General features: G+C 40.3%; 1 protein-coding gene across 7 annotated transcripts in view; it reads right to left on the reverse strand.

Moving 5' to 3' along the window:
- Positions 1-14,299, reverse strand: part of kcnip4a (potassium voltage-gated channel interacting protein 4a) — a 178,861-nt gene that overhangs the window by 2,105 nt on the left and 162,457 nt on the right. For 5 of the 7 annotated variants that reach the window (XM_033651755.2, XM_033651752.2, XM_033651754.2 and 2 more), the window contains 6 exons: positions 11,624-11,748; positions 3,447-3,516; positions 2,845-2,915; positions 2,095-2,202; positions 183-287; positions 23-85 (listed from right to left, as the gene is read on the reverse strand). In XM_033651755.2, coding sequence (XP_033507646.1) covers positions 23-85; positions 183-287; positions 2,095-2,202; positions 2,845-2,915; positions 3,447-3,516; positions 11,624-11,748 — 542 coding nt within the window. Of the gene's footprint in view, positions 1-22; positions 86-182; positions 288-2,094; positions 2,203-2,844; positions 2,916-3,446; positions 3,517-11,623; positions 11,749-12,908; positions 13,005-14,299 lie in introns of all 7 variants that reach the window. The other 2 variants (XR_004502962.2, XM_033651751.2) reach the window with 1 other exon arrangement.

Raw genomic sequence — 14,299 nt, forward strand, 5'->3', positions numbered from 1 at the left:
TGTGTCGGGATATCCAGCTTACATTTTGGCAGCAATCGATAAACTCGTCGATGGTTACCACCCCGTCTTTATTCTTATCCATCTTCTGTTGGAGACAGAGAGAGAGGGAAAAGATGAAGAACAGCCTTTTCACTGTGACTGACAATAACAGTGCGGTGAGTGCTGCCAAATTACACACTTGCCTGAAAGAATACTTCTACATGCTGACGAGGCGTCTCCTCTTTGAGGACAGGGTATGTGCATTTCCCCATCATGTCGTAGATGGCCTTCATGATGTCTAGCATTTCCTGCCGCACAGAGAAGAGTCAGCTCACCCAAATTACAAAGAAAGCCATTTACCCCGAATGGCCTGAGACTGTCTGCTTTACAGACTTCTGCAATAATACCACTCAGGTGACTGGAATTTTAACTATGGCGTTGAAAGATGACACTTGAAGCAATGTCCCTGAAACTCTGGCTAATCCGCAGACCTCACTGTCGACAGTTTTTAGAAACTTTCCCTATGATATTGCTCATTAGGCGTTTTCAGACTGGAGGAACTTTTCACAGTTCTAAGAACCCCCCTTCTGGTGTGTCCGCACCTAATTCAGAGTAGGTGCTCTCCAAGCAAAAGAGGAACCATTAGTGACATAACTGTTTAGGGATTGGTTGCACACAACCAATGCAGCACTGGGTACCGCCATTTTTAAAAACTGTTGGCCTTGTAAACAGCCAACATAAAACACAAACAGCTCGTAAAGGATAAAATGGAGGGAAACAAGAATAACAATTTTGACTGCTCAAAGCAAAAATGCCGTTGCTTCACCAACCACTGGCTGCCTTACAGTATGTCACTTCAGTGTTCCCAGTGGTGGTGCCGATGCAAATGGAAAAAAAGCCCTTGAAGGTAAGTAGTTCTTGGGGGAGTTCCTCTGTGGACAGTTTCTCTCAGGAAGTCCCCAGAACGGTTTGCTCCGAAAACGCCTATAGTAAGGTCTGTGGATTATCCAAAGTAACAGGGACACTGTTTCATTATCACTGATTTTTTTTTTTGGCAAACAAGCAGCATAGCTCTAGTGACGGTAATAATGCCTGTTGGTTGGGCCGCAAGTTTTGGTCAAAACTGAAAAACCTTAACTACCATTCGATGGATTGCCACAAACTTTTATACAAATATTGATGATCCTGAGAAGATGTTTCCTAATCACTTTGCGTCCTCCTGACATTACCTCTTCTTCTCCACAGCTATTGGATGGATTTCGATTAAATGTGTTACAAATATTCAGATCCACCTCTGGATGAATTGTAATCACTTTGGTGATTCCCTGACTTTCTATCCAGGGCAAAATCACAAGGTCAAAATTTTCACTTTTCATCTTCACCAAATACCTGCAAAACTCATGATACTGCCACCAGCCTGAACTTTGTGTTAAATGCTAATAATCTGATGTTAGCATGCCAACAAGCTAAGATAAGAAATTCCAAATTGTGACTTGTTAAACATCAACATGTAAGCACTGACACTGGGCAAGCATCAAAATCTGGAGCTGAAAAATGAAGCCAATGCAGGAGTGCCAAAAACTGCAGTTCCTCTTATGGCCACTTGGGGCTGACTCCAAAAGTGAGTCAATCCCTGTAGGCCACTATGTTAAAATGCCCACTATTACAGCAGAAATAGACATGTTTATAGCCTGGTACAAAAAAGATTTTGGTATCTATAGCTAATTTCCCCGTTAATTAAGGGTTAGCTGCTCTGACTGACAGGTTTTCTGCGAGGTTTACCTTTTTGTCAGATGTGCCCCTCACTACTCTATAGCTCCACCCTCTCGTCCAAATACGGTCAATTCTGGCTCCACAAGCCAAAAATGCCAACTTTGAGGCTTTAAAATGGGATCCCACAAACCAATGAGTGACGTCCCGATGGCTTCATCCATTACTTTTATACAGTCTATGTCATTGTGAGCATGTTAGCATCCTGACATTCGCAAGAAAAAGCTGTAATGTTGGTGAACTGACCCTTCCACAAAAACTCGTGCTTTGGAATCTACTCCATATAAAAAGTGGGTATTTGCGTATTTCAGTGATTCACTGTTGACACTGTTTAAAGGCACATACCTCTTTAGTGATATAGCCGTCTTTATTGATATCATACAGGTTGAAAGCCCAGTTTAGTTTCTCCTGGATTGTGCCTCGCAGGAGGATAGAAAGGCCCATAACAAAATCCTGTAGAGAAAACCAGATTCACTGAGAACTGTATAATATATACACATTTAAAAACAAGCTTTTTGTAAACAAGTACTCAAAAACCAGTGAGACAAACAAAAACATGAAGTTAAAAAAAAAGTCAAAGTAGCATCTCAGCTGGTTATACACAACACTTCAGCAAGGATGTTATGTCAGGTATTAATTAGAAGCAAATGATGAAACAGCAATAGTGCAGACGCTATCAATCAAACATACCTCATTATTCAAGTTATTAACCATCTCCTAAAGTGTGGCGGCCCTCGGGGAATCCCTGTACTCTTAAGCTGAATGGACTGCACATTAGCTCTGGTTTGGCATAATGACAGCTGTTCTGCCCTAATAAGCAAATATATGCCCTTCATAAATATTAATCACATTTTGATAGCATCTCAAGTAGACTTGCTTGGGCTAATTTAAAATTATCAGGGTTGCAGGTTACATAATGCCCCAGTGTAAAGCCTCAGAGGCTCACAGTGTCGAAACTTTAAAAAGTGTTTGGTTTGATGTACTTTTGTCGGAGCTTTCAGTGGACTTCTTTTGAAACTGTTGAAATACCCAACACATACAGTTTATCAGTTACTGATATGAAGGACAGGTTGGCAATGGCAATACTTGGCTTACCTCAAAACTCACAGAGCCGTTGTGATCTGTGTCAAATGCATTGAACAGGAAATGTGCGTATGTTGAAGCATCTATGGAGAGAACAAACATGCACATGAAATCAAAAAACATCTGCCGTGATTACAGCTCAATCACCACGAGCAGAGACACCTACTGCAAACAAGAAAATGGTTCAAAGCAAAGTTTTGTAGCTTTTCTGGACAACTTCAAAGAATCAGAATGCATTTTTTTTATGCTCAGAGCTAAGAGTTTTATCATTGTTTCCTGTGTGGTGAGCCATTATATGTACTGCTCTGCCTTTTTTCTCTTTGAACAGATATATCAAAGCCTCCTAATGTTTTCTCTCTTGTTCCTCGGGTAGAATCTTTGCATAATGATGAGCGCAAACTGAGCAGCTCCAGCCTGCGTAAATACAAACAAACTTCTTTCTCCCTCTTTCTCTCTCTGTCTGTCACATTTTCTTGGATGGTGGTTTAACTTAAAGCACTCTGGACTCTGGGGCAATTTTTCTAAACATGAGTGAAAGGCAATTTGTGTCGGTCCAGCACACAGAGGAGATAAGAGGCGGCAACACAAGCTGCAAAAACAAAGCAGACACCGACCTCCTTGTGGGAAGAACTGAGCGTAGATGTCTTTAAAAGTTTCCTCATTGACGACCCCACTCGGGCATTCCTGGAAGACAAAACAGAACTGCATGGGTCATTTAGCATTTACATTAAAGACAATCCTATATTAGAAGCCTTGCATTAAAGCTAAGTGTGTGACTGAAACTTGAAATCTCCAGAGTACATCACTGAAAAGCCCATTTTAAGTTTGGAAGGAGACGTCTTGCATTCAGCGTTTAAACTTTTAAAATGAAAAGTTATTGCAGCTCTTTCAATACGGGGGAGTATATCTTTGTTTTTTACCTTTATTGTTATTTAATAACCATTTCAGACAAATTCTTTTTTAAGCCTTAAAATATGTCTAAAGGAGATCTTAAACATTTAAGAGGCTAAATTAAAGCCAACTTTCAAACATTACTTAAAATTTCTTTTCCAAAATGAATTAGATGACAATATTTAAAGAGAAACTTAACAGCAGCTGAAAATCTTGTTTATGCTAACCTCTAGTGGTTAAACTTTGCATGGTAGTCAAACCGAATTATCAGCATGTTGCACTCCGTTTCAATCTTTGGTCTAACTCTAACTGATTTGATTTTCTTTAAACAATCACTAGAGACTAGGGGTGGGGGGAAGAATCGATACAGCATAGTATCACAATATTTTTGTGTGGCAATATCGTATCGTCACACAATGCCAAGTATAGATTTTTTTATTATATAACTTCATGATATTACAAATACAAATTAAACTTTAGGTAGCCTACTAGAATACTACAATCAATTGCTTTTTAGGTCTTTCAGATACAAACTAATATCAATGACTTTATCTTATTAGGCGGTTGAAAACAGAAAATAAATCGCACAATATCTTAATATATTTTATCCCAATACTCAGCACATCACAACATATTTAAAATCGCAGTAATATCGTATTGTGACTTAAGTATCGTGATAATATCCTATCACGATCCTCTGGTGATTCCCACCCCTACTAGAGACTAATGTATCCACCTGAATCTAAGGTCATTTTCAGTCCACACTGGTGTGTAGCCATGCCAACATACTGGCTTTGCCTGGGTTTTAAGAGTGGAGGGGTCGTAAAACAAACTACAACGTCGGCTATGTTTAGAAGACGTCAATTTACAACAGCCTTGATAGCAGCGTCTATCTCGTCTGTAGCACTGTGATTGTTGTTATTACTGCTCACTGGTTCTGGCGCACTGCTTGACAACATCCAGACAACAGTGTCAGTGCCACCTGTGGCACTTAGGATTGGATGTTTTTCATTGTAACAGAGAAACTGCTGTTTCATGTCACGATGCCAAACCAATAAGTCAGCTCAGTGGAGTGGGTGGATTTCAAGGTCCGGACCCAAGCAAGGTTAAACTTGTTATATTGCTGCAGTGATGTAGAAGTGTACTCCAGCGGTGTGTCAAATACACTGTGACATCACAGTTGGGTGCAACAGACATTACATTTTGTCACAGATAGGACAATGAAACACTCTTTAAGTTTGATGTTAAGTTAGTCTTTATCTTCAAATAAATAAAATAGTTGTCAGTTTATCTCTGCATCATTTTATTCAACAGTATTGAGGGAGGATACAATTAGAAGGGCGACATCAAGGATATCTCGATTTATTTTTCTTATGTTCAGTTTGATGGTATTCAAGCTGCAAACCATTCAAGCCTCAATAGATATCTTATCCACAGCCATTCAGAGTCACCCACCTGTGGCTGCCTGGTAGCATTCAGTAGAAACGACTGAATACTCTTACATAACACCTTTGAGAAGGATGCTTTTGTCTCTTTTAAAAGAAAGGGGCAACCGAAGACGCGGAGGATGACCTTGCTCAGGGCAGCGTGATGATAAAGGCAGCTAGTTTTGCAGGTTCAATTTCTGTTTGGTGAGGCTGCACAGAGCACACACTGGCAGGATATTGAATCTTTGGAAGAGAGGAAATGCTCCACCTATGGAGACAATTTCCAAAGCGGGAGGCACATGTGTCTCTGGGTTTTCTAGACGAGAAAATAGGAAATCAAAGAAACAGATTTTATGTAGGGTGGAAACAATAACACAAACACATCTCTGATACAGTTTCAACAGAAATTAAACAGACAGAAAACAGAGAAATAGTGGAAATATACTTCTGCATCTATTTGTTTTCTAGACCTTAACCTGAAAATTTAATCGATTTGACTCAAAATCAATTTCAATTTTGTTTGCAAAACTTAAGACACGAGTTGCTACAGCCAGTTATTTGCTTCACTTCTCTTGGATGATAGAATGTGAGACAGCAACTGTTCTCTCAGTGTGAACAACCTCATAAGAATCACAGGGCAAACCGGGTTTCCTCCTTCCTGTGACCATGTTTGATCAGCCACGTCAGGAAACAGAACTGTGGGGCTGAAAATATAAAGATGAAACCTTGTTGTCTCGCTTCAAACGGGCTCCTTGTGTTTCAAGCAAAGAGGATGCTGCGAGGTTGTCTGCATGAATCCCTTGACGCTCCTTTTCTGTTGTCTCACAGACCCAATTGCATATCTTGTGGAATGAGGTGAGGTCAAGAATTTGGGGGAAGCTAGGGAGACAGAATGAGCACAAGTCTGTCTCCATATTGTAGTTTGGCGAGTCTGCGACCTGCTTTAATGAAATCTGAGAGTCTGGAGTGTGTGGTGCTGCTCAGGGTAAACTAGCATATGAATCCAAATGATGCAGCATGTGGAGAACTACTCTCCACAGTGGAGAGACTGAGTCACACTGGCATTATATTGGTGATCTTGGCACCGACTAAAAAAATTGTTCAAGCTGAAATTTTTGATTTAGCCTTTTTGGGGAATATTATTATGGGAGAAAAGTGCAAGTGCAAACAAATTTAAAGGGAATAGGCAGACATTTTGTTTTCTCGATAAGAGGATTGGTACCACTCTCATGAATGTGCTGCAAATATGATACAGGTGAGAGTTAGCTTAGCTGAGCATAGCACAGAAACTGGAAGCAGTGGGAAACAGCTAGCCACGCTAGCACGACATGAAGTAGAATACCATCCTGGATCAACATCCCACATTGCATTCCTGGACCAAAATTTTAATCAACCAACCACAGTCTTCTGACATTATCAGTGTGCTGCAACTTGTTCCCTCCCTTTCTTTCCAAAACCATTTCTGCAGATTGCTGCTGGTCTTTCGTGCCATTTTGCTTCTTTAGAGGTAAGTTAAGTTTTTCAAATTGATTGAGGTCCGGGAATGCAATGTGGAATGTTGATCCAGTATGGTGTCCTACTTGGCAAAATCACACTGTGCAGCCATGCTATCTGGTGTTTTTAGCTAACGACATTTTGCTAACATGCTGATGTTTTGCAGGTATAATGTTTAACATGTTAGCATGCTAACATTTAACTTGTTCACCATCTTAGTTTAGAGCAGGGGTAGGCAACCTGTGGCTCCGGATCCACATGTGGCTCTTTAGCCCCTGTCCAGTTGCTCCTTGAGCCTTTGAGAAAAGAAGTCTATGGAAATTATTATGGAAAAATTATTCTTGGTCAAAAATGGCTCTTTTAATGGCAAAGGTTGCAGACCCCTGGTTTAGAGCGTTAGGCCCCGATCACACAGAAAGCATTTCTGTTGATGTTCTGCCTTTGGTTTAATTTGGTTAGCTAAAACTACCTACTTATTTTCACAGTAATGAGTAGCTAGTTACCTTCAGGCAAAGGGTACTTGATCTCGCTCTGGTTGAGGGTGAGAGGCTGTCAGCAAATAGTGTGCTGGGTACAGAGAAATGGAGATCTGTGTGGGTACATGAGACCCTAAAAAAGAGGGTGGATCACAGGAAGTACCACGAGTTTCTCCAACATTGTTTACCAGCTGTGAACTTGTTGTGATGATGTCCACAGAAGTCCCGCCCCTCTAATCATCCAATTGGACAATGGGAAAAATGTGGAGATGACGCTTTTCTGCTTTTAGTTTGTTTGTTTTTTTCAACTTGAGGAGTTTGGCAAAAATGTCAGGGGTTTAGAGCGCAGAAACACAAGGCGCGCAGAAACGCAAGGCGCGTAGCAACACATGCAAAAAGCCTAATTCTCATTAAAGACAATAACAAAAATTTACTAGCAGCTAAAATGCTTTCTGTGTGATCGGGGCCTGAGCATGCTCAACAGTTTCTTTGCTTGGCTTAGCCTAATGACTCCTGGAGCCTCTGCCGTCTGTTAAGCTAAGCTAACCTCGTCCTGGCTGTAGTTTATTTTTTAACAGACAGATATAAGAATGATACCAATCTTCTCATCTAACGCTCAGCAAGAAAATGAATAAGAGTATTCCCCAAAAACTGACAATTTCCAAATCATATTCCAGCAAACACAGCAGAGATGTTAAGCCTTGGGAGAAAGCGTTGGACATCAAACATATCCACCCTAAAAGCAAAGTTGCTCTACAACATCTTTGTACATTTGACACAGAGAGTATTTCTTTGTTGTTTAGTCGAGCTTCTGTTAATTGGAGCATTGTTTATGTTCTACAACACTACAGTGAATGGGTTGTCAACAGTCAACCTTTTGTTGAGGAAGTGCAAGGAAATGTCATGTAATTAAGTACTTATAGTGAGGAGAGGGAGATTTTTCAAACATGTAATTTCACGTCTGTGCAGCGCCATGTGTGTCTGCGTGTGTGTGTCTGCACACAGATGGGCAATTACAGCTGTCAGCACTAATAACACACTGATTAGGTGAGACAGTAATATACAAATGGCTGTGTTCCAAGTGAGCTTCATCTTCTAACCTCGCTGACTCACCCTCACAAACCTGAAGGACAATTAAAGGTCAGTAAAACTTTGTGATTATTGAACTGCATCTCACATTGACATCAGAATTCATCTGACTGTATTCTGTCTTTTCTTTTCAGCCTCATGGTGACACTGGCGAGGGAGGCGGTTTTTCGATCGAGAGTGAAGACAGTGTGTTATCTAGTTATCGTCACGTACAGCATAGTGCTCCTGCAATTCAATTTCAAAGTTCAGTGAAAGAGTTACACTCACTTGAAGCCCTAACTCCTTAAGGTCCCGCCAGGATAAACACAGATAAATCGCTGAGCTAAAAGTCAGGACCTCATTTACACACTGTTCTTTACATTAGTCATTAATATTGAGCTTCTGGAAAAGCTGTTTTCTTGTAATGCATTTTTCTCTGCATCAGTAGGGCACTGATAGATGAATAAATAACCCCATTAAGGACATAATGTCATTTACATTAGGATATTTTTACATTTATATTGAAGGACTTTAGTAAAGCGTCTCAGAAAATATGAATGTTAATTGAATTTTCCAAGATCAAACTTGCTTTTTTTCTACAAGCAGTGATTCTGTGATCCACTTCTTAACATGCAAAGTTATGGGCAAGGTGTGTCTACAGTTCCTTATTTTCAATATCTTATATCACATATTTATGAGAGTTTTATTAGTTTTCATATCTGTATATTTGTTAACCTCAAAATTGAAGGGCAAAGAGCAATTGGAATGAGTAGCACATTGTGTATAAAGATAAATCAGAGTGCTTTCCACGTGCCCTTGCATGCTGTTCCATCTTACACATTATTCAGTGCCAATCTCATTAGCCGAAGTGACAGGTCAGAAAATGTATTTGTATTCATTTGATATGCTTGTAAAATTAGCTCATCCATGATAATAAAATCACAAATACAATTTGTGAAACGCAAAAGCAGCCAGGCATGAAATTCCTTTCTGAGTCTCGTGAAGCGATGCGGCAATAAGCGGTGTGGGGAATGAAATAAACGTGTGAACAGAGGCATCGTCGCTGACTGTGAGATCTTAATCTAATGCCCGAGGCAGTGCCCCGGACTGTGAACAGTGAAAGCCCAGCAGATTTAGCCAGACGTGAGGACAATATTGTGTTATTTCCTGTAGTCTGTGGTCAAGGGATTTATGAAACAATGGATTCTCTCATACCTTTAAGGTGACCTTTGCTCAAATTCTGCCTTAAGAGCAAGACACAGAGTCAGAGATCTTGTTTTGGTCTCTGTTAGACATATTGCTGGATCTAAGACAAAGCTCCACTTTGACCATCTGCGCTACAAGTGAATGACTCGTAAAGATTGTTGTCAAGACGAATGACCTCATCCTGCCACCCACAGGCATTTGATTTGCTTCGAAACCCTGGATAACAAGGACAAAGGGCCAAATTTCTCATCATGGGAACCATGCCAGCTTCTATTAGTCTGGCTGGCCTTAAAAGCTCTGCCAATGTCACTGGGTTGGGGTAAGACAAAGATGAGCTGTTTGACCCTGGCAGTTAAAAAATGAGCTACACCTCGGACTTAGCGGTGGACAAAAGCTATTTAGTAGCTGCAATTTAAATGTCATGACTCTTTCTCTTGGTCTAATTTGGACCTCTGCCACAACGTCACCAAACAGTAGCGATGAACTACGAATAAAAATGACAAGGTTTATTCTCAGCACAAAATAACTATTAATAACAAGTCTACAGCAGCTCTGTATTTAAAGGAATACCTCACCCCTAAATGGCCATTTGTGTATCAATTACTCACCCTATGTTGTGTTTGATTTGTAAAGAAAACATTTTTCCTTGCATTCCTCCGGTGAACAAAGAATCCAAAAACAAAGAAATATTTTGATGAATTTAAGTAAAAGGGGTCCACGTTCAACAAAAGCAAAACTATATCAAAACATCTGTTCACAAACACAACTCATACAGTATAATCCAAATCTCATTCATCCACTCATATGCTCAGTAATTCCCAAACTAGACAGCCCTTTCTGACAGGGGACTGAACTGGTAGTGAAACTTATCAGTGCTCACTTCAAAACCAGATTCCATTGACAAAAATAATAATTTTACCTCACTGAAGACAAGAGCTGCTGGTCTACTGCTGCCTTGACTGCCTTACTTCAATTCATTAAGAATTTCCTTGATTTTTGGATTCTTCGTTCACTGGATGCATGCGAGAAAAACAAAGTTTTCTTCATGCTTTCAACATAACACAGGATGAGTAATTGATATACAAATGGTCATCGGTGCTTTGAGAACAATAGTTTAGTTCGTTAGCATGCTAGCATTTGCCAGCTAGCGCTAAACACAAAGCACTGCTGAGGTTGATGGGAGTGTCATCAATTTTGCATTTGGTTATAAATAAAAGTACTGGACAAGCTGAATTCTTGACTCGATAAAAAAATAGAGGGATCTCCAAAGTTATTACAGTTTATCTTGAGGGGAACACGAATGTCTGCACCAAGTTTCACGGCAATCAGTTCAATTGTTGTTGAGATATTACAGGCCGGCCTCAAGTGTGGCTCAACCTACCGACTAACATTGCCATCCCTTGAGCAATGCCACTAGAGAAGCTAAAAATAAAATGCGAAATATGTAATGATAAAAAAAAACAGGGGTCCATAAACATATGCAAGACTCTATCCCTCGCTGTTAGAGGAAGCCAGGCAGTCTGTGCGGCACAAATTAAAGGCCTCATTAGTACACTTCTTACCTCTTACTCTGTCTCAAGTGGAAGTGGACTAATGGGCATGCTTTACAGGGACTTGGCTGGAGCAGAGTGCAGGCTCAACAGGAAACTGAAGCCCCATGGGAATTCCTTTGTCACAGAACTCTCACTTTTCCCTCTCTCTTTCATAGCCAGACAATTTGGGTTGAGTTAATTCTGGGTCATCTCATTACGCCTCACACTAGAGGTGACAATGAAGTTAGGTGGTTTTATATGGGCTGCTCTGGAGGACTTTGACCTGATTACTCATCAGTAATCTTCCACAATGTCTTGGAGATATGACCTAATTATTCTTGGCACAATGACAATGTACAGAAAATTCAATTTTCTGTGGTAAGCACAACTGGGCATGATAACATTAAGTGCAAGATGTGGATGATTCAGCGAAACAGCATTTATCAGATGCTTGATTATTTTTTTAGCACTATTATAAAGCGTAGTGGATGCTGAATAGTGATAAGGTCTATAAGACCATGGAGCAGTCGAACCTTCCTGTCTACTGTAGAAGGGTATAAAAAAGAATAAATCAAATAAAATCAAAGGAAAACATGTTTTTGATGTCAAAGAGAGAGCAGTGTCCAAGAGAGAACAAAGCCCTCTGAGCTGTACATTATGCATGGTGCCAAGGATGCATGGTGGCCCTATCACTTACATTCTTGAAGCCGCGGTACAGGATCTGCAGCTCCTTGCGGGAAAATCGTGTTTGGGCTTCGAGCTGCTCCAGGCCCTCTGGGCGATGGCGGACTGTAGATAGTTCAAGCTCATCTTCGACGCTGTCTGGAGAGGAGGAGGAGGAGGAAGGTCAGTTGTGAACAGATGCTGGTGAGTCTTTGCAAATTAGCATGTTTGAGGCTAGAATTTGACATATCCCATTACACTCCCAAATATCATCAAAAGCTAAGCAAATCAACCCAGATATTTACAACTCCTCTCTCCAAAATGTCACACTCAAAGTCTATAACCTCCTTGACAACAAAGAAAACCCATTGAAGTGATTCCATTCTAAAGCCGCTTTTCTGCTCGTTATATCAGGTCCTTTTGTTTGCAAATGTTACTTCACAAAACCAAACAAAAAAAATCGAAATGCCCTTTTCTTCCTCTACACCAAATACGACAGCGAAGGTAATTAGTGTTATTGAGGCCCCAGAACAAAGTCCTTGTGGCAGGGAGCCTCTTCACGAACCCTGTGAAACTTTTTAATGGGCCTGTAATGATGGCAGATGCTGTCTGGGCCCTGTCACCGACCGCACTGTCCTCGCAGCGCCACGTTTGACTTGTCTTGTTGGCGCCGGGCCTCTCGTATACCTGAAGTGTGACACAGTGTCTAAATGCCTCATTAGCTTCAAGGGTACTGTTGTGGCCCACAGCCAAAAGGCCACGTCTTCCACAATCAACGTGCTGCTATGGAGCTAATGCTTTGTATTCATTGGTGATGTTCACTAATTTGTTATAAGGAAATAAAATAGCTGCTTGATCTCATTCTCATCAGCTAATTAGTTGTTTTTTTTCTTTTCTTCTTTCTTGTTTAACATCAGACGTCCTGTTTGTGTGTTCACTGTGTGAGTGTGACGAATATTCTGCAACACGCAAATACATTCTTTCAGTTGTGACAAAACAGGAATATTTTAACAGCAAACAAGGTTAGGGAAAAAGTACTAAACGCTCTAATGTGTATACATACAAACCATACGTTCAACAGATGTTCTTTCTACTGATGTAAAACCAAAATGTTCTATGTAAAATGCTGAAAAATAAAAACTCTTCAAAAATGAATGTTGTTGCCAAACCCCAGCTCAAGCAATCATGTACGACTAAAGCTTACATTGAGAGTGTGCCCCCTCTACCAAGAAAAGCCACAGAAAGGAGAAGCATCTTAGACAACAACAACAAAACAATCATCACAAAGAGAGACAGAGAGCCTTGGAAGAGCCACTTGCTTTGATTACTGGAGGAAGGCTTTTTTGCTGTGGAGCATGGAAAGAGCCTCATGAGTCGAGCTCTCACTCCGCGCTTGTGGACAACCTGAGGGTAACCTGGGAAATACAACATCAGGTCTTACGGTTACCCAGGCAACTAACAGCCTCAGTACATTCAAGGAAACTGGACATGCAAGAGGCGAGGGTCTTTAGAAGTTCACATAGGCACAAGACTGCCTCGTAGTTGGTTCTTCAGGACAACAACAATGTATTTTTGCACTCCAATAGTTTAAAGATGCAGCTCATAAAGGCAGCGAGAGGATTTGGTAGACTTGAAAACAACTGTTATGATTAGCTAATGATATGAATGCTAAGTAAATTGAACAAGAACACGAACCCGAACGCAAGCACACACAACAGGTTTGCAATAAACATGCTAAGTTACAGAAAATGTGAGCAGCTGATATAAAGTGGTGCAGGAATGAGTCTTCTGGTTCCTTTGCCTAAGTCATTGGGTGTTTGGAAGGGATTTTTGGTTAGATGACTGTAAGAAGTGATTTTCATGTTTTGTTCTCCAAGGAAAAATATGTCAGTAAATACCCCATTTGTGAATCTTGAAGCTTTTAAGTGTCTTAAAAAAAGCAGTTGCTAACAAGGGGTTAAATGAGACTAGGGTTGTTGCTGACCACGGCTTTACAGCCTTGTTGTGGTGGCAATGTTGAAGTCAAGGGATCCTGTCATAGTTTTTTAATAGCCTAACGCAGGGCAGTTGGCAACCTTTACTACCAAAAGAGCCATTTTTGACCAAAAATCTATCTGATGCCAAAAACATATTAAGCTCAATAATGAAGGTAATACAGTTTATTCAATCTAAACTGGCTGTCAAAATTACAAAAGGTCTAAATGAGAATTCGTTAATCAGTTTTACCACCAGGGGGCACTGCAGTAGGCTATTAATAATTACTTGGAACTTTGACTTTGCAGAGTCCGTGCAAAAAGCAAACAAATCTCTCCACACACAATTAAATTCTGTTTTATTCTGATACTTTTCTTTTTTTGGATTTGGAAGTGAGGGAGACTCAAGACTACTATAGCCACTGCTAATGACATTTGGCAAAAGGCGCTGGGCTGAAGACAATTGACGCATATTTTAGTTGCTGAAATGAAACAATTTTATTATTCAGTGTATAGGCTACACATTTTTTTGTTTTTTTACAATTGGAGAATGTCAGAATCACTTTTGGCCACAGTATTGAGATATGAAAATTAAAACAGGTTGCCTACCCCTAGCCTAATGGCTTTTTCTTCTGGCAACTGTATTTACGCATCAAAAATTCTGAAAGTGTTGTTCTTTTGTGAAGATTATCTTGCTGTACAAAACATGTCAGTGTCTCTTCACTAATATATTAAAA

This window comes from Epinephelus lanceolatus, chromosome 22 (genome assembly GCF_041903045.1).
Source record: "Epinephelus lanceolatus isolate andai-2023 chromosome 22, ASM4190304v1, whole genome shotgun sequence".
Taxonomy (NCBI): domain Eukaryota; kingdom Metazoa; phylum Chordata; class Actinopteri; order Perciformes; family Serranidae; genus Epinephelus; species Epinephelus lanceolatus.